Source organism: Lissotriton helveticus, chromosome 10 (genome assembly GCF_964261635.1).
Source record: "Lissotriton helveticus chromosome 10, aLisHel1.1, whole genome shotgun sequence".
Lineage (NCBI taxonomy): Eukaryota > Metazoa > Chordata > Amphibia > Caudata > Salamandridae > Lissotriton > Lissotriton helveticus.
Genome location: NC_136071.1, coordinates 225,487,970 through 225,515,090, shown reverse-complemented (window position 1 = coordinate 225,515,090; position 27,121 = coordinate 225,487,970). Strand labels below are relative to the sequence as shown.

General features: G+C 48.1%; 1 protein-coding gene across 1 annotated transcript in view; it reads left to right on the top strand.

Annotated features, from left to right (window-relative positions):
- SLC5A10 (solute carrier family 5 member 10) overlaps nt 1–27,121 on the top strand; it is a 733,155-nt gene that overhangs the window by 504,958 nt on the left and 201,076 nt on the right. Inside the window, 1 exon segment of the mRNA XM_078665174.1 lies at nt 8,985–9,135. Coding sequence (XP_078521300.1) covers nt 8,985–9,135 — 151 coding nt within the window.

The window sequence follows — 27,121 nt, the reverse complement described above, 5'->3', positions numbered from 1 at the left end:
AGAGTGCCCGGGTCGGGCTCCATGGTTTTCAGGGTGGTCCTCCCCTGGGTGTCGGGGCGCCCCAGGCCAATGGCATGGGAAAGTGCCCAGGATGGGTTCCATGCGTCCTGGTCATTCGTCACCCGGGCGTCCGGGGCTCCATCCAGGCTGACGGCATGGCAGAGTGCCCGGGTCGGGCTCCATGGTTTTCAGGGTGGTCCTCCCCTGGGTGTCGGGGCGCTCCAGGCCAATGGCATGGAAAAGTGCCCAGGACGGGCTCCATGCGTCCCGGGCATTCGTCCCCCGGGCGTCCGGGGCTCCATCCAGGCTGACGGCATGGCAGAGTGCCCGGGTCGGGCTCCATGGTTTTCAGGGTGGTCTCCCCCTGGGTGTCGGGGCGCTCCAGGCCGATGGCATGGAAAAGTGCCCAGGACGGGCTCCATGCGTCCCGGGCCTTCGTCCCCCGGGCGTCCGGGGCTCCATCCAGGCCGACGGCATGGCAGAGTGCCCGGGGCGGGCTCCATGCGTCCCGGGCATTCGTCCCCCGGGCTCTTGGGCAGTCGTCCCCCGGGCGTCCGGGGCTCCATCCAGGCTGACGGCTGGGCAGAGTGCCCGGGACGGGCTCCATGCGTCCCGGGTATTCGTCCCCCGGGCTCTTGGGCAGTCGTCCTCTGGGCGTCCGGGGCTCCATCCAGGCTGACGGCATGGCAGAGTGCCCGGGTCGGGCTCCATGGTTTCCAGGGTGGTCCTCCCCTGGGTGTCGGGGCGCTCCAGGCCGACGGCATGGCAGAGTGCCCGGGACGGGCTCCATGCGTCCCGGGCCTTCGTCCCCCGGCCGTCCAGGGCTCCATCCAGGCTGACAGCATGGCAGAGTGCCCGGGTCGGGCTCCATGGTTTCCAGGGTGGTCCTCCCCTGGGTGTCGGGGCGCTCCAGGCCGACGGCATGGAAAAGTGCCCAGGACGGGCTCCATGCGTCCCGGGCATTCGTCCCGTCCCGGGACGGGGACGGGGTGGGGAAGAGTCCAGGCGGCTTCACCTCCATGCCCGGCCATCTGATCGCCCAGATTCCCTCGGCCATCTGGTCGCCTGGATCCCCTCGGGCATCTGGTCGCCCGCAACGCTTTCCTATGGGGGGACCAGATGGCCGAACTTCCCTGGAAGTCCCGATGAGGTGCCATTTGCCTCCCGGATCCCAGCGAGGGCTCCATGAGGTCGGGTTCTTTCACGCCTTGGGTCCCCTCTGTCACCTCGCGTGCACAGATTGCAAGAAAGGGGGGTAATTTCCCTCCGGATTACTAGGGGCAGGGTACGCCCGGACACCCCTCCAGGGCTGGTGGTTCTCTGCCATTGGGACCAGATAGGCTATGCCTGGGCAACACCTCCCTAGGCCACCCGGGGCTTCCTTCCTCCAGGCCAATTGCATGTCAAATTGCCCAGGACGGGCTCCATGGCTCTTGGGCAGTCGTCCCCCGGGCGTCCGGGGCTCCATCCAGGCAGACGGCATGGCAGAGTGCCCGGGGCGGGCTCCATGCGTCCCGGGCCTTCGTCCCCCGGGCGTCCGGGGCTCCATCCAGGCTGACAGCATGGCAGAGTGCCCGGGTCGGGCTCCATGGCTCTTGGGCAGTCGTCCCCCGGGCTCTTGGGCAGTCGTCCCCCGGGCGTCCGGGGCTCCATCCAGGCTGACGGCGTGGCAGAGTGCCCGGGTCGGGCTCCATGGTTTCCAGGGTGGTCCTCCCCTGGGTGTCTGGGCGCTCCAGGCTGACGGCATGGCAGAGTGCCCGGGACGGGCTCCATGCGTCCCGGGCATTCCTCCCCCGGGCTCTTGGGCAGTCGTCCCCCGGGCGTCCGGGGCTCCATCGAGGCTGACGGCATGGCAGAGTGCCCGGGTCGGGCTCCATGGTGTTCAGGGTGGTCCTCCCCTGGGTGTCGGGGTGCTCCAGGCTGACGGCATGGCACAGTGCCCGGGACGGGCTCCATGCGTCCCGGGCATTCGTCCCCCGGGCGCCCGGGGCTCCATCCAGCCCGACGGCATGGAAAAGTGCCCGGGACGGGCTCCATACGTCCCGGGCAGTCCTCCCCCGGGCATCCGGGGCACCCATCTCCAGGAGGCCAACAGCATGGCAAAGTACCCGGGACGGGCTCCATGGGTCCCGGGCAGTCCTCTCCCGGGCGTCCGGGGCTTCCATCTCCAGGCCAACGGCAGGTCAAAGTGCCCAGGACGGGCTCCACGGGTCCCTGGCAGTCCTCCCCCCGGGCATCCGGGGCACCCATCTCCAGGAGGCCAACAGCATGGCAAAGTACCCGGGACGGGCTCCATGGGTCCCGGGCAGTCCTCCCCCGGGCGTCCGGGGCTTCCATCTCCAGGCCAACGGCAGGTCAAAGTGCCCAGGACGGGCTCCACGGGTCCCTGGCAGTCCTCCCCCCGGGCGTCCGGGGCTCCCTTCCCCAGGCCAACGGCATGTCAAAGTGCCCAGGATGGGCTCCACGGGCCCCAGGCGTCCGGGGCTCCCTTCCCCGGGCCAACGGCATGCCAGAGTGCCCAGGACGGGCTCCACGAGTCCCGGGCGTCCGGGGCTCCCTTCCCCGGGACAACGGCTTGTCAGAGTGCCCATGACGGGCTCCACGGGTCCCGGGTATCTGGGACTCCCTTCCCCGGGCCAACGACATGCCGGAGTTTCCAGTTCGGGCTACACGGGTCCCGGGTGTCCGGGGCTCCCTTCCCCGGGCCAACGGCTTGTCAGAGTGCCCAGGACGGGCTCCACGGTTCCCGGGCGTCCGGGGTTCCCTTCCCCGGGTCAGCGGCATGTCAGAGTGCCCAGGACGAGTTCCACGGGTCCCGGGCAGTCCTCCCCCGGGCGTCCGGGGCTCCCTTCCCCGGGCCGACGGCAGGTCAGAGTGCCCAGGACGGGCTCCACGGGTCCCGGGCAGTCCTCCCCCCGGGCGTCCGGCGCTCCCTTCTCCAGGCCGATGGCAGGTCAGAGTGACCAGGACGGGCTCCACGGGTCCCGGGCAGTCCTCTCCCGGGCGTACGTGGTTCTCCGACAGATTCGGGCGGATGTGCTTTTACCAACCGGATCGGAATCGGCCCAAATAATAATTTTAATAATCCACATTTGTAAAGCGCACATTCACCCGTAAGGGTCTCTAGGCGCTAGGGGCTGTCGGGAAGATTAAGCAAGCTATTGCCCAGAGTCACATGGTGCTGGGCTAATCTGCCGCCGGTGCCGGGGATCGAACCGTGATCCCCAGATTCCGTAGTCAGCCGCCCTAGCCGCGGCGCCAGCTATTGCCCAGAGTCACATGGTGCTGGGCAAATCTGCCGCCGGTGCCGGGGATCGAACCGTGATCCCCAGATTCCGTAGTCAGCCGCCCTAGCCGCGGCGCCAGCTATTGCCCAGAGTCACATGGTGCTGGGCTAATCTGCCGCCGGTGCCTGGGATCGAACCGTGATCCCCAGATTCCGGAGTCAGCCGCCCTAGCCGCGGCGCCAGCTATTGCCCAGAGTCACATGGTGCTGGGCTAATCTGCCGCCGGTGCCGGGGATCGAACCGTGATCCCCAGATTCCGGAGTCAGCCGCCCTAGCCGCGGCGCCAGCTATTGCCCAGAGTCACGTGGTGCTGGGCTAATCTGCCGCCGGTGCCGGGGATCGAACCGTGATCCCCACATGGGGATATCCCAAAAATCTGGCATGGATACGGCCCGCCAGGACAGGTTTGGACACCCCTGCCCTAAGCTTTTGAGATCGAGAAGGAGTATGTACAATAAAAGCATCAGAAACGCAAAAGCGATCTTCTTCAGAAGCCAACTTGACAAAGCCAGAAAACTGCGTAAGGGTATGATTGCTTTTTGGTAGGTAAGAAAGTATTTGTCTGTTGAAGAAGGAAGGTTGTTGGGAGGGGACAGAGTGGTTCCACCTGATGGAATTAGAGAAATGATACTGACCAATTGTCTTGATGGACATCTGGGGATTACAAAAACCAAAGACATACTTAGAGATTGTAGTAAGAAATTGTGTTGAATATGAGAATTGGAACAAAACTTGTGTTACACTTAGAACACCACTGAGTGCTTTGAACAGCACAACATTTCTTGAAAAGGGATTGTAATTCACATTATTGGACCAGCTCAGGAAGGAAATAGCGAGATGAAGTTCATCGTTGTAATGTTAGACCATTTTTTGCAGTGGCCTGAAATTGATTTTGTTCACAAGGCTGATGCACATGCCATAGTCAAATCTTTAGACAAGGAGTTCATAAAGGAAAGGTCTACATAATTACATTATAAGTGATAATGGTACTTACTTCATCTCTGAACATATTTAGAGATTTTTGAAGAGAAATGGTGTGGAGCACAAAACCCCATCAATTCGTCTCCCTAGAGGGAAGGGTATTGTGGGACACTTTAATAGAGCCATTAAGGGCACTATTGAATTGGCTGAAAGGGGAAACATCCTTTACAACGCAACTTTTACAACGCATTGCGCTGCGGGGCGCTCTAGGATAGGGAATACGTTTAATTTACTATCCAACACCTTCCCTAGTGTCCACGGGGACTGGAGTTGGAATAGTAAATTAAACTATTCACTATCCAGCACCCCAAAGCGCTATGCGTTGTAAAGGTTTGCGTTGTAAAAACCGCGTTGTAAACGCATGCGTGGTAAAAGCATGCGTTGTAATGTCATACATCCGGCTGAAAGGAATAACATGGACTGGGAGAGAGAAGGGATGCTTATGATGTGCTCCTATAGGATAACATGTTGTGTGCGTACTGGACACAGTCCGTTTGAAGTGATGAGAGGGAGGATACCATTTACGAAGGATACTTTGGGATAGATGCAGAAGTCAAGCAAAGGTAGAATGGTCACTTGAGAAAGTAAGAAGGAAAAATGTGTATGCACAGCAAGCATTTAAGTCCTGGTATGATTGTAAACATGATGTCAATTTATTGACTTTGCAAGTTGGTGACTGGATCAGAGTATAAGCATAAAGGGGAAAGGTGAGTTTCTTCACCTAAGGAAGTTCAGAAAAGATTGAAAATAACTGCTTTATTTAGCGATGGAAAGGTTTGGTATTTAATTAGAATGACCAGATGCATGAAGGGTTGAGAAGTACGAACTGAGGGTGATAACATTTGTAATGTAAATTAAATGGAGGAGGAAGAAATGGATCGGCCACTTGTGGGAGCAGAAGTGAGAGAGATGATTGAGGAAAAGACAGCAGGAGAAGTAAATGACTGTGTCATTCCTGTTGAAATAAATGAGCCAAGAGGCAGGTTTGGGAGGAGAATTGTAAAACCGAAAAAATGGGATGAGTTCATATGGGAATAATTAGCATCTTGAGAATTTATCGTACAGCCATGTATGAGTAATGTTTACTTACATGTGAGGAATTTTTATTCTTACTTCTGTGTATATCTTTAATAGTTATTTCTTTGTTTAGTAAAGGTTATTAAATTTATATCAACAAGTTTGTTATTTTTAAAAATTTCAGAGTTGTATGAATCATACACTGTTAAGAGGAAGCATGTGTTGTGTTGTATGTTACTATTGTAGCTTGTGCTTTTCTAGTTCCATATGGGTCACTATACCTAAGTGTTCTGGAATCTTGAGTAAGAGAATTCCAGGAGAGAAAAGTTGGTGAAGCATCATGCAGCAACAAGAAGAACTATTGTCTCTAGGTCAGGGCTGCAATAAAAGGAACAAAACTTACACTGAGTCGACAGTTTATGATTAGTATTTATAAGAGAAACCAACCACATTTTAAAGATGGCTTTAGGATCCTTGCTTAGTACCTAGAAGTGGTAGATGGATCAGAAATTCATCATCTATAAGTATTAAAGACCACAGGGTAAGAGCAAAACTGATGAAAGAGGTAGTTAAAGGGAGGCTCTGGCATTCCTTTTGAAGAGTTGCTGATTTCCCTGTTGACCAGAGGCCTACAAAGAGTAAAAGAGAATTTAGAGTGATACGTAAATTATCTTTGCCTGAAGGTGGCTCTGTGCAAGACTTTATGCATTCAAGCATAGTTCAAGGAATTTTGTTGGTGAAAACCTTTGCATTAGGAGTGGAGATGGTGAAATGTGACATAAATTATACCAATTATTTTCTCCAAGTGAACCTGAAGAATTTAATCTGCTATATAAGCAGTTTGGATGTGGTTATTCATGGAAAATGCAATTCCCGGTTTCAGGGCCGGCTTTAGGGCAGTGCGACGGGTGCGGCGGCACTGGGCGCTGACCTATGGAGGGGGGCGCTGTGACCTCAGTGGGTTGCGGTGTTTAGCAATATCTTATGATAGGAGAGATATTGGGCACTTTGCAGGTGGTAGGAAGAGAATCAGAGAAGGCGGACATGGGACGTGGGGGCGCCAAAAGTGATTGTCGCACCGGGCGCTACCAGCGCTAAAGCCGCCCTGCCCGGTTTTGCATTTTATTAGAACGCAATATGTTGTGCTGAAGTTGACCTGAGAGCTGGAGAGCCTGAAGACATAGCATAAGCTCTGTAGAATTTGTCCTGGTGCTAGCCATAGTGGGATTGTGTAGCTAGGTATTGGCAAACAAGCATGTGTGTTTTATGCGGAGAACAGTAGCTGTGCCACTTCAGGGGCTTCAGGGCTTAGCCCAGACACCTGTGAGGTGCCACATAATGGTGTGAGCCTTTGCATGCACTGCTAAATATTTAACATAGCAATGTTCATAAAAACCAAACTTTGTGTTTTCATGAACACTGCCAATATGCTGGTCAGCTGTCTAGGCCTCTGCTCCAAGCTCCTGCTGACAAGAGGAGGAGTGTACTGAGGGGGTCGACCAATGATTAACTACAGAGTGTTGTTTAAAACAAAGCACTCTAGATGAATATCTGGATTGCGCATTGACGGTAATGGTTCAACCGCAATCCCCTCAACCAGAACAAACCATTTCTTTAGCAGACATACTGAGTATGCCACAGGCAGCATAGTATATCCGCTAAAATGGGTCTGTCATGGCGCACATCAGTGCATCCCTGACGACAACAAGGAGCCCGACAGAGCAGCCGGGCAGGATTCCCAGCACTGTCCCATCTTCTTAAAGGGCTGTGCTTCCAGTTCTATCAAGAAACTGGGAAAAGGCTTCAGATGGGTCTTCCTCTTAATACTAGCCCTTCTGCTCTGTCTGGCTCTTTGTTGGAAATCATGGCATCCTGCTTCCAGTGTCTAGAACTAGATTCCTGCTCTTCTGCTGCCTTTGAGCCTTGGAGTTTCCAGCACAGGAAGAAAGGTAAGTACAAAAATAGTGTTGTTTCTCTGTGCATGTGTGAGTGAGAGAACGTTTGTGTTTGTGAGTGATTGAGAGAGAATGAGATTGAGGGAGATTTTGTGTGTTAATTTAGTGTGTTTGAGAGTGTCAACAAGAGTTAAAGAGTTTAAAATCAATGAGTGAGTGGAAGTATGAAAAGGTGAAAGGGAGGATGAGTGGGTAAAGCAGTGTGAATGAGTTAGAATGAGTGAGTGAGGGGGACATTGTGAGATGGTGTGGAATGGAATCAGGGATACTGCTATTAATTGTGCAGCACATGCAGGTGCACCAGTGCCTAGAGGCCTGAGGAGCCTATTGAAACCTACTTATTAAAGCAGAGCACCTGTATCCCAGGAGTTCAAATCAGGACCCCTGTATGCCAGCAGTTGTAAGTGAGGATCAGTGATTGTGAAAGAGTGTGTGTAGGTGTGTTTGTGAGTAAGAATGAGAATCAGTGAGTGTGAGTGACAGTGAGTGTTAATCTGAATGAGTAAGCCAGAGAGTGTGAGTTAGAGTGAGTGAGGGGGGATAGAGTGAACGAGATAGAGAGTATGAGTAAGAGTGTATTTGTTAGCATGTTTTATGCTTGTGAGTCTGCTGCTGGTCATCGCATAGTCAAGATGATTATTGGTGTATGGGGACACTCAAAATACCACCTCTGGCACAGCGTGGGCTCACATACTGAAGGTATTGCTTGGCAATCATGGCACATTGGGGGTGGGAGGTCTGGCTGGGGAAAGCAACCCATGACAAAATGCTGGCTCTGACATACTGGGCCAATTTGTGACAAATGGGTCACCCATGGTATATGGTTTGTATCAATGGCAACATTCTGGCAATGACATTATACATAATTCCTGGCCTGAGGGCTACCCATGACAAAATTCTGGCATTTGCTCACTGTTGGTTATGCTTGATATATAGGGGGCACCCAAGGCAAATTATGAAAACAAAGAGGTGAACCCGTGGCATTACGCCCCACGACATTTCAAGGATCACCAGCCATCACTGGTGGACAATGAGGCAGTAGTTTCGGTTGTTGGGTCAGTGAGTTCAGCCAGGGTGACCAAGATTATGGCTAATTGCTCTGGAGGATTCCCACACTGGCTCCTGCTATCCCTCCCCTGGAAATGATGGGCTTACGATCAGAGCAAGTTTCCGTCAGAGTGTGCATTGGCCCATGGCTTGGTTCAACAGCAGCCCAATGCAAAAAAGCTCGGCAAGGGCATAGCTTGCTCAGTAAGATTGAGGGGGTGCAAGGTTCGGATTTCCCAACAATCACACTGGCATATAATAATAAAATACATAATACGACAAGCAGTGTGCCTGAGAGGGGCTAAAGGGGAAGTGGAAAGGGAGACGAATGACGACTGGTGTGGGTACGAAGTGAGAGAAAACACAATATTTTGTGAAATACACATTTTTGAAGACTTTAGAACAGAGAGGGTGAGAGTTTTTATCTGCGAGTATTGGTTCCTGGAGAAATCCGAATGACACCTACCTATACCCGATAGCATCTGAACCCAACTATTTACCAGAAAATACATTTGCTAGGGGGGTGTAACACCCCAAACGCCCCCATGCCCTGAAGCTATGCTCCTGAAGCTAGGACACTAATGTAAATAAGCAGAACATTGTGCTGTAAGCAGATATGTGACTAGACAGCATTATGGTGTCCGAAGTGCACTGATTTCATTTTATATTCCCCAACTTTGTACTTTTCTTCCTTTAGGACTTCGTGGCTTGATGATTGCTGTGATGATGGCCGCCCTCATGTCTTCACTTACCTCCATATTCAACAGCAGCAGCACCCTCTTCACCCTGGACATCTGGAGGAAGATCAGGAAGAATGCCAATGAGCAGGAGCTGCTGCTGGTGGGGAGGTAGGGGAATCCTCTTTCCTTTGGGTTCGGGAGACCACGGGGATCATTTAGATATTAGAGCTGGAGCAGAACTGGGTTGTTGCATGGATGAGAGCTTGCACAATTGTGTATGCAATGAAAGCCAAAATATTGGGGATCAAAACATCAATATCAATCAATATAGGTAAGTTTAGGTTTATTATACCTAAATTCATATATATGTGTACCTTAATTATATACCTATATCTTCATGGTACCTAGAAGTGCAGGTAGGAATAGTACATTTATATTTACCTATGTGCTCGTACTGCCGTGATATTTTGGACCTCCATATTTGACTGTGCTACTTTGATAACTCAACATGCCCTATTCATTATTGCAGGTTACAACCATATGTTCTGTGCTTGGCGTTACCATCAGCTTTTCAATGTTGCGCAAGCATTAACACGTTTACCGCGGCGAACATTCTGCAGCGGTGCGGGCGTTCTAAAGGGTGGGCGTGGCTGCGTCGGCCAACGGTCGTGCACAGCACCAGGGAGGTAGTGCTTGTGTCTGCCAACAGAACGGGTTAAAATAGGTTATAACACAAAGAAAACGGGTTAAAAAAACATTACCATGGATCAGTCCCAGTTTGAACCTTGATCGGTAAATTAAACACTGTGAGCAACTGGTACAAACATTAATTGTGCCGGGTTGTTTTTATGCCCTAATTTAGTAATCTGGACTCCATGATCCACAAGGTGTTCACAACACGAGCTCAAATAAATTGTGAAAGTTACTTTGTTCTTCCCATCAAAGGAGAGCTGATGAGAAAGTTCTCATTAAGGGATGTCATGGTCTATTTTGGTTGCTGTGAGAGGCGTTGCATCCTACTATAGAATTACCAGCAACTAAACCTTGCTTGTGAACAGTTGTTGGCTGTCAATCAGAGCCCTTTTAAGGGTGGTGTGTTCTATACCAGTGCTGTCACTCAGTGTGTGCATTTCCAGTGGCACAAGAAATGCAGCAAGGTGGTGAATGGACAGTATAGTTCTGACTTTACCTGCACCCTAGTACGAATATACCTCCTTATCCCACAGTTTTTTTGTCCGCAGGGAATCACAACACGGTCATTACAACAATCGCGTTGTGATTCCGCATACCATTACCCCGCAAGTCGTAACAACGACTTGCGGAAGGGGGGCGCTTGATGTTGGAATAGTATAATTTACTATTCCAACTCCAGTCTGTGCGGACAGTAGGGAAGGTGTTGGATTTTAAAGCCAACACCTCCCCCCCACAAGCCGTTGTTCCGATTTGCGGAGTAATGGTATGCAGAATCACAACACGGTTGTTGTAATGGCCGTGTTGTGATTTCCTGCGGACAAAAAGTTTTGTTGTAAACGTTGTTTACCCCCTAGTACTTATGCACCCTGGTACTTCAGGGAAAACCTGGAGTCTAAGCTAGGAATAGTGCTGGAAGGTTTGTGGACATTTGATCACGGGGGAAACACTGGCTCACTCTTGACACTGGTATTTTCACCCAGTGATTACCACTTTCATTTTTATCTTACGGTGGGTGCTGCCACATATCACTGCCCCACGTGCCACTGCCCCACTTCCTACCCTGCTGGCGGGCATTTTGCCAACTACAAGTGCAGCACTGTTTAATTTGGCACTGCAGTGTAGGCAGCAAAATCCCCTCAAGAAGAATTACTCTGCAGGAAGTCCACTACCATGCTGGAAATAAAGAAAATGCTATGCACAACCACAAATCAGGGGAAGGGAGTTGACGAAAGGGGGTGGTGAAAGAAAGGATGGTAACATGATGGGCAGTGCCAGTGACAGGCAGCGTATGGTCTTTCAGTACATATGCATTATTTTAGAATCTGTGATCCCTCGGAAATTTATAGCAATTAGAATGGATTAGAAACGTTTTACAGGCTTACTTCATTGGTCCAATATAAAACACATTTTCAATCTTCATAATATAGTTTATATGGTTAATGCACATGCCACAGAGCACGGTGTGAGACCTGCAGACTGCAGGATTGTACCCTAGCATGATAGCTTAGTATGTTAATACATCTGTTGCAAAAAGTCTAGAAATGTTCTAAGTAAGTAATAGTTTATTGTATGTGATTAATTAAAATCTTTACAAATACACCCAGTGTTAAAGCCCCTATACATAAAACAAATTACAATTAATTCCAGATTTTAAAAATGACTGTGATAAAAGCCCTTTATACATGGTAGAAAGTCTACACTGCACAGTTGGTTTAAAGTACAACTGTTGCTATTCTTGTTGTAATGTTCAAGTAACAGCTGTGTGCTGAGTGGAGGCGGGACGGGATGGAAACGACAGTTCAGGATCATACTCCCAGTGGTCCTTGTCTCAAGTATGAAGCTTCTACTGTTTGATGTCCTGCAGCAATTTTTGTATAAAATGGCCTTACAAGCTATCAGTATACTCTAGTCTGGTCTAGAATGAGTTTAACAATATATTCAAATATTTCCCAAAACCATGACGTCAGCAGAGTTAAAACATATTGACAAGGGCTCTTTACAGGCACGATTCCTGTGCGGTAAAAGCACAGGTTTCTGGAGGGTAGGGCTTGCTAGCTTTTGGATTTTGGTAGGACCATTCCTTCAATACGGGTGAAGGTTGAGAATCGAGAGAGCCGGAACCTTGCAAGAGTGATGCTTCTCCGGCATACCCTGCGTAATCATTTTTTCTTGTAATATTGTAGTCCTGGAATTTCGCAAAGTTGGAGAATTCATTTTGCACTGATCCTGTGGAACAGGGATTGTAGATCTTTTTCCCTTGATTTTACCGTAGCCTTCTTTTTCATGAATTGTTAAGCGCAGAGTACGGTAAACGGCTACCTCTTCATGTGTCTAGATCTAAATCGGGTAAGCAGCCATGACAACGCGGGTTTTACCCCGCGCTGCCATTACAACGCTGCTTTTACAACGCAAGTCGTTACAACGACTTGCACTGGAGGGCGCTGTTGGAAAAGGAATAGTTTAATTTTCTATTCCAACACCTTCCCTACTGTAACGTGGGCTGGAGTTGGAATAGAAAATTAAACTATTCCACTATCCAGCGCCTACAGCGCAAGTCGTTGTAACGACTTGCGTTGTAAAAGCAGGGTCGTAATGGCAGCGCGGGGTAAAAGCCCGCGTTGTCATGTCATACATCCTCTAAATCGTGGCTTGCCACGTTAAGATACCTTGTCCAGACATTGGCTGGTCCGTTGAATATTCCCTGCAGTGCGGCTTGTAGTGACCCTGCCTTGGCATGAACTATCTCGTGATAAGATCGAAGAAACTGAGATTTGCATGCTGGGTCTTTTGCAAAGAGTCATGCACAACACTAAGGGCACAAATTCCAATTCTGACAAAAAAAAGTGCTGAGTGAGTTGATCGCCTTATCCAAATAGCTGGATTTAAATTGCATAGTACACATTTTTTTCCTTGCAGGTTTTAAGATTGAATCATTGATTGGGTAATTATTAAAACCTGTAAAGGGCCAAAAAGCAACTCTGTTTCTATTGTATGCTCTATCATAGGCCCATTTATGGTGTAATCACACAACCAACGTGCACATACCTTACATATATTTAGAGCTTGAAAAGATAAGACACATTCTTGTTTAGTGACTTGGAGAAAGCTAATTTGTGTCCTTTGAGGAGCTGCAGAGCGCGAAGGCTCCAACGTGCACTTGATTGCGGCTGGAGTCTGCAAATACAGGGCAAGGGGAGAGCCATGGAAGAAAATATATTTCTACTTCTTGTGTGCACTGTTCCTGAGCATACCAAAGGGGTTAAGGTTCCGTTGCAGTGCTTGCCACAGAAGGTCCAGGACCAAGATATATTCCTTTACATGTTGTCATTGTACAGGTCAGCTCGATTATTTAATGGTAGGTTCATAGCTGCTGCCCAGGTGACTCCAGCTAAAGTCTCATGTTCACGAGGCCAATTGCTTTCTCGGATTGGGATAATTTAATCTCTGAGGGTGTGATGGCCAAATCACAAGTCAAGAGAAATGTCTGTAGGTTCACATTTGTATGGAGTAACTACACTTTGGAGGTTCTACTTCAACCTTTATCGCTGGAATTTTACAGTGTCTCAAAAAGACTATTTCTATGAATGAATTAATGAATGAATGAGGAAAACTTATGTATGAGTGACCTTACAAGTTGGGGAAATTGAGTCCCTGTACATCTTCTGGTGTTGGATCTGACTTGTAGATGAGAAAAGAGACATATGTTTGGTACAACCTAGTGGAGTGTGCAAGTATTGATGGCACTTCTCACAGCTGAAGGCCATTTCTCCCTTGGACGTGCAGTAGGCGGGTTCACTATCCCAGTGTACTGCGACTAGTAGAAGCAATGGTCATTGAATAGACTGGTGCATGTGTTAGGCCCCTAGCATTAAACCTAGCAGCTCTGGGCATGAACAAAGAGTCGGGATCTCGCTCTCTCACCTTGTTTGAGGCTAATTCGACCTGAAGAACTACTATAACACACTTCCACCTGACTTCTCTTGAACTTCTGCATCTCAAAATAAACTCTGCTCCCCTTTGCTTATGATAAAATCACTCTGATGAAGCTTCACTATGCAAGATGGGCAAATGCATAATTGTAGAGAATATTCCTGGTGCACAGTAAAAAAAAAAAAATTACCTTTCTCTGCTTTAGTAGGATTAAAACATTATGTTGTTTCTTAACTTTGAAACAGTCAACTGAAACACAGTTAAGATGTTGCTTGTCCCTTCTCTGTTTACATTTCTGCTTTGGAAAGTACATAGTCCTTTTAATCCCAGTTCAGATCTATGTTTCAGTATATTAAACCTGGACTGATTTGTGCTGTGATTAACTTCATATAAGTTATAGTAAAAGTAGGTATTTTATCCTGAGATCTACCTCACAACCGCTTGGAGAGAATAACTTGTTCAAGATGTGCTAATTGAAGTTCTCTGTGACCAGGAGTGAATACTTTTGTTAATGTATGGCATTCTTTACAGAAACAGGTGTTTCTCCAGCCTCCCAGTTCACTAACTCTCCTACCTTCTTTCCATGAGTTGATGTGCACCTATATATGGATATTCTACATCTACTAACACACACCACATTCTTCACTTTTTCTTTGATAGTCCCAATCGACCATCCTCTCAACAGGAAAACCAGGAACAGGCTTTGTTATCATAATATTGCAAAACAATGAGTTTTTGGTAGGTCACTGTGGAACTGTATACCTCAGTGCCCACCTCCTGGCCAGCAATGCTCTGACTGAGGAAGGGAGCTTGGTTCACCATTAGCGGTCTACAGGGACCTAGGACTGCTCTCAAGATAAGCCTAAACGTTTCCCCGGAGAACTCTCCTAATTATATGGTACCAAGTGGCAACTGTATGAAACCTTCCTCTTGGTTACCACCACAACATAGATGTAGTTTAGAGGTTCAAGCTGCAACCCCTGAGACCTCTAATGCTGCCCTTGCAACCCATAGCCTCAGAGATTAAACAAATCCAGAATTAAGACTAGAAGAGAAATAGAGCCCAAATGAGCACTTGCTGCAGCTCCTACTGGCACATTGTACTTTCTATTTGAAGTACATTCAGCTGTGAATCACTCTTAAGAATACTTCATAAAGTGAAACACATACAGATTTGTTAAACTTATTACCATGCTTTAATATTGTGAATACTTAAAAAAACCCGGCATTGATACACCTATTAGGGTGCACAGACATAATATCGACTCCAAAATATCGTTTGGACAGAATATCGAGTCAAAAATATCGTTTGGACAAAATATCGACAGGACAGAATATAGACAGCCAAAATATCGTTTTTAAGGTAAGTGAAGTAATATCGACTGTAAATAATATAGAAAGTGAAAATATGTAAGTATATAATATAGATAGTAAAAAAAATCGTTTTTATTTTTAGGGTTCAGGGTCAGTTTTGGGTTTTTGGGTAAAGGGATATTTTTAGGGTTCAGGGTCAGTTTTGGGTTTTTGGGTAAAGGGGTATTTTTAGGGTTCAGGGTCAGTTTTCAGTTTTTGGGTAAAGGGGTATTTTTAGGGTTCAGGGTCAGTTTTCAGTTTTTGGGTAAAGGGGTATTTTTAGGGTTCAGGGTCAGTTTTCAGTTTTTGGGTAAAGGGGTATTTTTAGGGTTCAGGGTCAGTTTTCAGTTTTTGGGCAAAGGGGTATTTTTAGGGTTTAGGGTCAGTTTTCAGTTTTTGGGTAAAGGGGTATTTTTAGGGTTCAGGGTCAGTTTTGGGTTTTTGGGTAAAGGGGTATTTTTAGGGTTCAGGGTCAGTTTTCAGTTTTTGGGTATTATTTTATTATATTTTGTTACTATATATATATGTTTTAATAAATATGAAATAAAAAAATATTTATTTAACTTTCATTAATTATTTAATTATTATAAGTTAATTTAGGTAATTTTAAGTATATTTTAGTAATTAATTATTAATATTAATTTAATTTAACACTGTTTTTAGTAAATACGATATTTTTTACAACTATATTTTTGTAAACGATATTTTTAACTCGATATTTTTGTACTTACCTGTTTGAAGATAGCCAGTCGATATTTTGTCCGTCGATATTTTATCATCGATATTTTTGTATCTCGATATTTATGTGGTCGATATATTTTCAGTGATCCACCTATTAGGTCTGGGTTCTGGCAATCTGGCGAGGATTGATTTAATTCCTGCAAGGATATGCTACAAAAACAATAGGAAATATTCCCCCCAAATAACAAAAATTGCATCTATATGTGGAAGACTTGGCTGCAATAACAATTGTAATAGAACAGCATGTGTCCTTCTTAAGAGATGTAATTATATCCACTTACCTAATCTTTTCTTACCCTCCTAGTCCCTATATATATATATAGTTTTTTCAACTACTGTGATGATGTGTTGCACCCTTTGTAACTGTTTCCTTTGATATGTATGTTATGTTATGTTAGCCTCCATTTATAATGCGCACTGCTATTCGGAAGTGTCATGGCGCGAAAGCCAAATGTATTTGACGCCTGCCTAACCTTGACCATCTGTAATTGTAAAGCGCTCTGATTTCCCTCGGGATCGTGTTCGCGCTCTATAAAACTTTATGAATAAATGAGGCCATTTAAAGAAATCCATTTTAGTTTTAATGCACGCCACAGGAAAATATTTTGTTGTTGGTGTAAAGAATTTATTTTTTGTATATCTTTATATTTTATGAAAGAAGAATGTAACATCAAGACCTGTATGAATGTAGAAACCTTGCCTTGTAGTAGATATTGTGTATAATCAATGAAGAAAATGCCATTTTGGCTCTTAATTGCTGCACCTGAGGACAAAGTTTAAACACACAAGTAGGACAAAAATAGGATAAACAATGGAGAGAAAAAAATATTGTAAAAGTAAAGGATTGGCCCACCTTCCTTAGTAGGGAAGTGCACTTCCTTTTTATGTGATATGCATATGTGATCAGGCAAAATACTAACGTTCACAGCCCAAGTCAGACAATGGATGAAATGGGCTGACCATTCTGTACACTACAGTGGGTGGAGAAACTGTGAACAACTGTTCAAATGGATGAAGAGAGCTTATGCATAGGCCAATTTTGTATGTGTATATTTGTGGGTTTTTATGCAATATTCTTGTCATTACATGAGGATGGTGAAACGGCTAAATCGGTCTCTATGCCATACTTAATGATGTATTTGAACAAAGCAGTCACCCCTGTGCTTCATAAGTCTGCTAGTTCCACACAAGTGATAATACATCAAAACCTGTTAACAATGATAAGGAATGAATCAAGACAATTACATAGTTTATATTCAATGTATGGGTCATATGGATTATTACTGGTGGCATGACCACTAAATTCTATTTTTGACAATCTTCCTGTGGTTTAGCAATATATTTTCTCTGAGTTATACACTAGCCTTCAGCGACATCAATTATTGTTATGTTATCTGGATCTTGGTCATGTGGCATAACTTCTGGGATTGAGGTTCAAAGGTCAAATGATATTACTTCCTGTGATATCATTGAGGTCAAGGAGTGTTGATGTCACGTATGGCATTCTGGTGAATCAACGTCCATACTGCAAGTCTCCAGCTGCTGGCCTCCACCATTTTTCTCTTCAGCTATCTAAGCCTACTCTCTCTGTCTCCTGACTAATAGTGTCTTCCCCTCAGCACCAGCATCTACATTTCAGTGATGCCATCACAGGAGGCTTCAGCTCTGGCTGGCACTTGCAGCATTCTATACCAACGCACACATTCAAGATTTGTCATACAGATAAACAGTGTACATTCATGGCAAAATGCAACACCCAGTTAGTAAACAAAGCAAATGTCTCTGTGAAATAATATTCAGACTAAGTTATACTGACAACAGTGTGAAATGCACCAGTATCACTTCTGCTCAACAGGGACTTCTGTGCAATCATCTGAATTGTTGTTCTCATGGGTGCTGTTAGAAATGGAGATCTCTCGTTGGCTAAGGCTTGCGCCAAAGCCAGGCAGAGACCACCACTCTAGTCAGGGAAAGGGAGTTACATGCCAAAGATAACCCCTGCTCACCCCCTTGGTAGCTTGGCACGAGCAGCTAGGCTTATCTCGGTGGCGATGTGTAAAGCATTTGCACAACACACAGTAACAACACACTAGGCACACTACAAAAGGAACTCCACACAAGGTTCTATAAAAATAGCCTTGGTATTATAATAAAAACACTGGCACAGGCAATATTTACATAGGACAGGGCCACATGGGCCACTGTCAGAATTAGCAGTTGGTAAAGGAATAGTAAAAAGTAAGAATATATATGAACTTAGAACACAGCCAGTAATCACTGGCAGACACTATACACAGCGTCAACCTGTAACATAAATCAGAACAGGCACAATAACACATAAGGGGAGAACTCTATTCTGCCCCAACCTCATAAGCTAAAATAGGATAAACCACAATCTCCTAAACATCAGGAAATATACTTAAGAACATAATCTGCAGTAGGGAATAAATCAAACCTAGACCACAGTAGAGAAATAACACACAAGACAGTAGGTAAAACCTAGTAATCATAAAAGCACATCTATGAGCATAAATCAAGGTGCATGAATCATACTAAAAACATTACATTTCCTAGTACATATAAAAATGACATTAGAGCCTTGCGCCCTACAAAACCTAATAGTCCCCAGGGCCAACTGGCCATCTATAAGGGGCTCAAATGCCCTTTGTCCACAAAGTTAGGGAGTGCTGCCAAGGCAGAGACAGACAAGGGGCGCACTTGGCGCAAACCTAAACGCGGCAGCTGCCCACTACTTGCTGGGCAGCTGTGAGTTCAATGAAGGCCTAAACGTTGCAGCTGGCACTAAGTGCTGCGCAGCTGTGCAGGCCAAGGTAGGGAGAAAGGAGTGCGTCTCACTCCTGGGTTCAAAGCACATGTCCCCTGAAATAAAAGGGTCCTAAACGGTGCAGCTGCCCACTACTTGCTGGGCAGCTGGGAAAGTCAGCAAATGCGGCAGGGGCTCTCAGTAGCCCTGTAAATAACTTGTGCCACACGATGGAGCCACACGGGGCTCAGTAAATAACTAAGGTGCCCAGGGGAGCCATCTAGGCTCTGAAATCAACTGGGGCCTCGTTGGAGCCCGCAGGCTCTAGAAATAACCTGTCCCTGCGTAGTCTGGAGCGCGCTTTACACAAATGGGCCCCTCTGGGCTTGTTAGCAGTCAGGGCCCTTTAATCAATCATGGCCCTTAAGGAAATATGCGCTCGAACTCGGTGGAGCGGCATAGGCTCTGAAAATAATTAGCCCCATGTCGTTGGAGCGGCCCTCTGCCATGTGGGGCCGCTCGGACACTGTGCACTACATAGGAGAGTGAAGAGAAATTCCCCCAAGCCCCCACACTGTCCCTTACCTCGAGCCTTCACTCAACGGGATCAAGCCTCGGGCAGCACCAAGCACATAGCCCCTTCAGCATCGGGACTCTGCACGGAGGATTTCTTTCTGCGTGGGGGGGCCTGCAAACTCTGGTTGTCCTCCCTTGCAGCAGCTCTCAGTCAATGCGGCGGCGGCAGGCACCGACAATGTGCCTCGCACCCCTTCCGCCACCAGCACCATGCTACTGCGGGGCTCTCCCAGGCTCACGGGAGCCCTGCGCCGACATCCGGCCCGGATGCAGGCCCCGCCTACGTCCCGGCGAGAGGCGCCTGGCTTCCGGTGCGGCCGCCCGGGCTGCGGTGGTGATTTCTTGGGGCAAACGAGGGGTAGGCTCCCTCGAGAGTAAAAATACACTGGCATGCGGGGTGGGCACCCGCTAAGGAGCACAAATAAGCGGGATGGGCACCCGCATTAGATTTAATTAAATGAGCGGGGTGGGCACCTACGCTAGAAGCACAAGCCGAGGGGAATCCCCAGGCAGGGGGAATCCCTCGCACACGATGCAGCGCAGCGCTGCAGGGCTGAAATAACGCGCTTCCTCAGGAGAAATAAAGCGCTCACTAGGCTAGCATTTGTAAAGTAAACTACAGCGCTCCCATGCTGCCAAAGGTCCTGGAGAGCCCAAGGGAAAAAGTCAAAAGGGGTCCAGGGCAAAGCAAAGTCCCCCAATCATCCCAGGCAAGGCAGAGGGGTCCCAAAGAGTCCTCCAGGCATCCAGGAGCTGGGCAGAGGCCAGGGAGGCAAGCCTTCCCCTGAGCTCCAGCAGCAGCACGCCCCTGGTAGTTTCAAGTCCGCAAACAAGAACATTTATTTGGGGTCACAGCCCCTCTTTTAAACACAGAAATCCTTTGTCTAAAAGGTGCAGGCAAGGGGAGAGCCAGATGCAACTGGTTCTGGAGCCCTTTGTTTTGCTCAGCCCTTTTCCCTATTCACAGTGCAGGCCAGGGACATCAGACGCACCACAGGGGGCAGAGCCAGCATTGTAGAGGGAAGGCCCAGCCCTATTCAGGTCCCAGGTGTTCTCCTCCCTCCCATCAACATGCAGGTCTCTCCATTCACCAAAGGGGCAGACACATCCTGACTCCTGGAGCCAGGTAGACCAGCCAGCTCCAGCCAATCACAAGCCAGACAGTCAATTCACATTTACTGCACAGACATGCCAACTTCTAGAAGTGGCACTTCTACATTAGATACAATAAATCCGCACTCATCATCGCGCAGCATTTAATCTCACGAGTTCGCACATACCAAACTCGACCCTGCACTCCCCACACATCAGGAACTACCATGGACACACATATTCCCCATGCATTCCTATAGGAGGGCAGGCCATCTCAGCACACACACTTAGAGTGCACACGCACTTTACACTGGGCCACAGTGCCAAAGTGCGCAGAGGCCTAAAATCACTACCACCGTGCCAGAGGCTAAAGGCAAAAAGTTGAAGGGTGAACCTGCCAAAAAGGCTCAAGTCCAACACAACCCCCTTCCAGCCAAAACGCAGGGTAGACCAAGCATTGCCTTGATGGGATTCCCTGCTTAGGGCGAGAAAACACGGACGCGGGCCCTCGACAGCAGGGACATCCTCCGGTTTTACGCCACTTTCAACCAACGTGATTTCCTCTGAAAAAAACCCAGGACCAACTAAGCTACGCACTGGTACTCCCTAGTTGTCCACGGCCAGGACCAGGCCCTAAACCATCCAGATACCACTGGTCCTTGCCAATCCACAGAGTGGGGGCAGTAATCCCTGGCACACAATAGCCAATGTCCACTCTTCTTCACAGTGTAGTTCCACCTACCGCCTGAGCTCTAAAATCACCAGCTACACCGGGGTCAGAGGTGAGGACTCTCTCCCTCTGCACCCTTTTCCAGAGCACTATACCCTCCCAACTGTAGTGGTACCCCTAGAAGGCAAGACCGGTCAGGACACTGATTACAGTTGCCCTCTGTTTTAGACAAATGCCCAGAAAACCAGGACTTCACAAGGGTGACACCTAACTAATGTGTCGTGTGACAGTCTGCCTGGCGCAGAGCTCACTATCTCCTGTCCCGTGACAGTGCGTGAAGATGCTCCAGGACAGAAGTGACATCATCATGGCCAATCCTTGGCGACGCAGCCCTTCTGGCTGGTCCCTGACCCACTGGATCCTCCACTGGGGACTCTTTCCCCCTCTCACACCTCAATCTGGATTTCAGTACCCTCCACTTAGGAGCGGCACGTCCAGACACCAGAACTGATGGAGGCCTGATTACAGGCACTCCCAGCTCACCTAACAAGGGAGATCCTCCTCAAAGAACAGTCAAACAGGACAGACTAGGCTCCCTACCTGGTGTTCCCTCCAAGAACCATCCAGTACTGGAGACTGAGGTGCGGGCACTTTGGACACAGCCCAATCTCACTCCTTCTCCTGCGAGACAGGATGCGAGTCCCTACAACCTCCTCACTACAAAGTCACCTAGCTGGGCTACTCTGAATCACTTCTACCCCTCTGGGTTGGAAGACACCTGCACAATTCTTCTAGTATCACTCCCTATGCAAGCTCCCTAAAATCAAAGAACTTACACACTTCAACAGGGGTAGGCGCGACTCCAGAAAACAATTACGGGGCAGGATCTCGCTGCGCGAACATACTGAAGCGCCCTTTAACACCATTCACTGGTTATCCAATCACCCAAATGTCCAGTGCACCACAAGATTCATCCACACTCTCCCCACAAGACTGGTGAGACAGCCAATTGACTGCCCCTGAATCACAACCTGTACACCTCTTACTGAGCACCAGGTACCATACTCTGGGAAATGGGGATGGGACTAACTGCACTGGACAATTATATTGCTGCCATCACTGGATCCCACCCTACTGGGGAATCCAGAAAACTTAACAATGCACTTAGGGGATAATCTACCCGCACAAGCTAGTTACTCCATGCCAATTAAGTTACCACTGTAGGCCAACCCAAGAAATAGCAGACATACAGGGGCAGTCACTCCTTCAGCATCAGGCCAACCCAAGAACAGACAGTACAGGGGCAGTCACTCCTGTAGCTCGCGCTTACAGGCCAACCCCATAAATGACAGTCTACCCAAGGACAGTCTCTCCTTCAGCATCAGGCCAACCCAAATAACAGTCTACACAAGGGCAGTCACTCCTCCAGATTCTCTGGTTTCTGTCCTTGTCAGGACACCTAACTCTCAGTGCAATCATAAAACATATATCAACAAAATAATGATATTTAAAACAAACTCAAAGACAATAATCCCCAAAAATGTGACTATCTAGAAATGCAGAGTTTGTAGTGCAGCCAGTTGTCACTGCGGTATTGAGCAAACGCACGTCCTATCCTCACGGCTGACAACCAATGTTAGAAATGGGGATATCTGGTTGGCTAAGGCTTGCGCCAAATCCAGGCAGAGACCACCACTCTAGTCATGGAAAGGGAGTTACACGCCAAAGATAACCCCTGCTCACCCCCTTGGTAGCTTGGCACGAGTAGCTAGGCTTATCTCGGTGGCGAAGTGTAAAGCATTTGCACAACACACACAGTAACAACACACTAGGCACACCACAAAAGGAACTCCACACAAGGTTCTATAAAAATAGCCTTTGTATTATAATAAAAACACATCAGATAGTAATCACACAATGTACACTGTGCCAACTGGCACGGGCAATATTTACAAGGTATTATTTACATAGGACAGGGCCACGTGGGCCACTGTCAGAATTAGCACTTGGTAAAGTAATAGTAAAAAATAAGAATATATATGAACTTAGAACACAGCCAGTAATCACTGGCAGACACTATACACAGCGTCAACCTGTAACATGAATCAGAACAGGCACAATAACACATAAGGCGAGAACTCTATTCTGCGCCAACCTCATAAACTAAAATAGGATAAACCACAATCTCCTAAACATCAGGAAATATACTTAAGAACATAATCTGCAGTAGGGAATAAATCAAACCTAGACCACAGTAGAGAAATAACACATAAGGCAGTAGGTAAAACCTAGTAATCATAAAAGCACATCTATGAGCATAAATCAAGGTGCATGAATCATACTAAAAACATTACATTTCCTAGTACATATAAAAATGACATTAGGGCTTTGCACCCTACAAAACCTAATAGTCCCCAGGGCCAACTGGCCATCTATGAGGGGCTCAAATACCCTCTGTCCACAAAGTCAGGGCGTGCTGCCAAGGCAGCGACAGTCACGGGGGCGCACTTGGCGGAAACCTAAACGTGGCAGCTGCCCACTACTTGCTGGGCAGCTGTGAGTTCAATGAAGGCCTAAATGTTGCAGCTGGCACTAAGTGCTGCACAGCTGTGCAGGCCAAGGTAGGGAGAAAGGAGTTTGTCTCACTCATGGGTTCAAAGCACATGTCCCCTGAAATAAAAGGGTCCTAAACGGTGCAGCTGCCCACTACTTGGTGGGCAGCTGGGAAAGTCAGCAAATGCGGCAGGGGCTCTCAGTAGCCCTGTAAATAACTTGCACCACACAATGGAGCCACACGGGGCTCGGTAAATAACTAAGGTGCCCAGGGGAGCCATCTAGGCTCTGAAATCAACTGGGGCCTCGTTTGAGCCCGCGGGCTCTAGAAATAACCTGTCCCTGCGCAGTGTGGAGCGCGCTTCACACAAATGGGCCCCTCTGGGCTTGTTAGCAGTCAGGGCCCTTTAATCAATCATGGCCCTTAAGGAAATATGCACCCGAACGCGGTGGAGCGGCGTAGGCTCTGAAATTAATTAGCCCCATGTCATTGGAGCGGCCCTCTGCCATGTGGTGCCGCTCGGACACTGTGCACTACATCGGAGAGTGTAGAGAAATGCCCCCAAGCCCCCACACTGTCCCTTACCTCGAGCCTTCACTCAACGGGATCGAACCTCGGCCGGCACCAAGCACATAGCCCCTTCAGCATCGGGACTCTGCACGGAGGATTTCTTTCTGCGTGGGGGGGCGGCAAACTCTGGTCGTCCTCCCTTGCAGCAGCTCTCAGTTAATGCGGTGGGGGCAGGCACTGACAATGTGCCTCGCGCCCCTTCCTCCACCGGCACCATGCTACTGCGGGCTGCGGGGCTCTCCCAGGCTCACGGGAGCCCCGCGCCGACTTTCGGCCCGGATGCAGGTCCCGCCTACGTCCCGGCAAGAGGCGCCTGACTTCCGGTGCGGCCGCCCGGGCTGCGGTGGTGATTTCTTGGGGCAAACGAGGGGTAGGCTCCCTCGAGAGTAAAACTACACTGGCATGCGGGGTGGGCACCCGCTAAGGAGCACAAATAAGCGGGGTGGGCACCCGCATTAGAATTAATTAAATATGCGGGGTGGGCAACCGCGCTAGAAGCACAAGGTGAGGGGAATGCCCAGGCAGGGGGAATCCCTCGCACACGATGCAGCCCAACACTGCAGGGCTGAAATAACGCGCTTCCTCAGGAGAAATAAAGCACGCACTAGGCTAGCATTTGTAAAGTAAACTACAGCGCTCACATGCTGCCAAAGGTCCTGGAGAGCCCAAGGGAAAAAAGTCAAAAGGGGTCCAGGGCAAAGCAAAGTCCCCCAATCATCCCAGGCAATGCAGAGGGGTCCCAAAGAGTCCTCCAGGCATCCAGGGCCTGGCCAGAGCCCAGGGAGGCAAGCCTTCCCCTGAGCTCCAGCAGCAGCACGCCCCTGGTAGTTTCAAGTCTGCAAACAAGAACATTTACTTGGGGTCACAGCCCCTCTTTTATACACAGAAGTCCTTTGTCTAAAAGGTGCAGGCAAGGGGAGAACCAGATGCAACTGGTTCTGGAGCATTTTGTTTTGCTCAGCCCCTCTCCCTATTCACAGGACAGGCCAGGGACATCAGACGCACCACAGGGGGAGGAGCCAGCATTGCAGAGGGAAGGCCCAGCCCTATTCAGGTCCCAGGTGTTCTCCTCCCTCCCATCAACATGCAGGTCTCTCCATTCACCACCGGGGCAGACCCATCCTGACTCCTGGAGCCAGGCACAACAGCCAGCTCCAGCCAATCACAAGCCACACAGTCAATTCACATTTACTGCACAGACATTCCAACTTCTAGAAGTGGCACTTCTACACTAGATACAATAAATCCGCACACATCATCGTGCCGCATTTAATCTCACGAGTTCCCACATACCAGACTCGACCCTGCACTCCCCACACATTAGGAACTACCATGAACACACATATTCACCATGCATTCCTATGGGAGGGCAGGCCATCTCAGCACACACACTCAGAGTGCGCACACATTTTATACTGGGCCACAGTGCCAAAGTGCGCAGAGGCCTAAAATCACTACCACCATGCCAGAGGCTAAAGGCAAAAAGTTGAGGGGTGAACCTGCCAAAAAGGCCCAAGTCCAACAGGTGCACATATGGATGGAAAGTTACAGATGTGTGGGTGGAGATGGTGGAGGATGTCTGTTGAACACTTATCCGGTATGGGCATCAGTCCAAATTTCATATTTTAGTTTAGGGTGATTTCTAGGTTTTGAACTCTGATAGAATAGTTAGTGGACAAAGGATAACTGAAGGTGTTTCGTTGGTATATATGTATATATATATTTTTTTTTATGCAGATTTATATAGCGTGATCTCGACCCGAAGGTATTGGAGCGCTTTACATGAGCACCGGTTACGTTACACAAGGACACATTCAGGCACGGGGAGATTAAGTGATTTGCCCAGAATCATAGGATGTGGACGCGACCGCGAGGCTCGAACCTTGGTTTCCAGCACCAAAGTCGGCAGTCTAGCTGACGGACCACATCCTCTCCCCAAGTATAGTGGCTGGGGTGCATTTGTATTTAAGCAGTTGGGGTCTGGCTGTGGAACTTGTGAATTTCTGGAAGCTTTTTGTCATAAATGAAGAGATCCAACAAGGACCCTTCAACTTTAACTACTGAAAGGGATTGAGTACGCAACTGTTCAAGCAAGGTCTCATTCTTCCTAGCCTATTTAGAGACTCCTCATCTTCAGTCCACCTCCTTCCCTTAAACCCTTCTGAATGCCTTTTCATTTACATCTCTTTTCCTGGGCCAGTGTGCAGATCTCTGCTTTCACCTTTACTACTGTACAGCTAACTAATATTTGATAGCTTTTTTAGGTTTGCATATTCATGGCTCTGGAGTCTGGACATGCACGCAATTCCAGATCCAATCCACAGACATAAGTCAGAGTCCAACCACTCTTCTCTTCTTGCCTCGGTGGACTTCCTCCTATGACTGGGGTTGGGTCCCCCCAGTAATTTGGTTAACCTGACTCCTACAGTTTCTTTAAAAACACAACTTCATACAAATGTCTGCACCCCACATAATGACTGCCTCAACCCTCCGGCTTTTTTCCGTCTAAAGTCAGCATTAAATTTGTTGTTATTAATATATATGGTGAAGATTGTTGGGAGGATATTTACAGGTCTAGACAGTATACTTCGAAGATGTAAGAACAATGAAAGAAGGGATGTGGACACCTAGCTGCTTGCTGAACACAATAGCAATGTTTCTTCAACACAAGAGGAATCTTTTCAGAATGGAATTTACGCTTCCGATACTATGGCGCAAACCACTGTCTCGTTAGCATCACTCAGGATAAGCCTGGGCCGTATTCAGGCTTCCTGCGCTGACAGATCCTGAGGTGGGTGAAATGCTGAGCAGCTGTTGTAGCATGTTTCTGCCTCTCAACAAGGCCCTTCAAACTGCACCTGAGAGCCTAGAATCACCGCCACTTTGATTGAAGATTAAAGTCAATTTGTTCTACCCCGTTGACTACAACCACAGGTTACACATTTAGCTGCTGTGTGAAAGCAGGGTGCTGCACAGCACCAGACAGCAGACAACCACAATTTGGAAGCATGTACTTTAAATAGACCTTTGAGCAGAGTTCATTCTGTGGTGAAGGAGTGCCATGTGCCCTATTCTAGGCGACGAAAACAAGCATTGGGCAAGCCCCTATGCCTGACTTGCATTTTGAGCACTGAGTATAACATTTAAAAAGCTGCAGTGAAAAAACAATAGCTTTCCATATGCAATGCATTTATAATTATATATTATATTA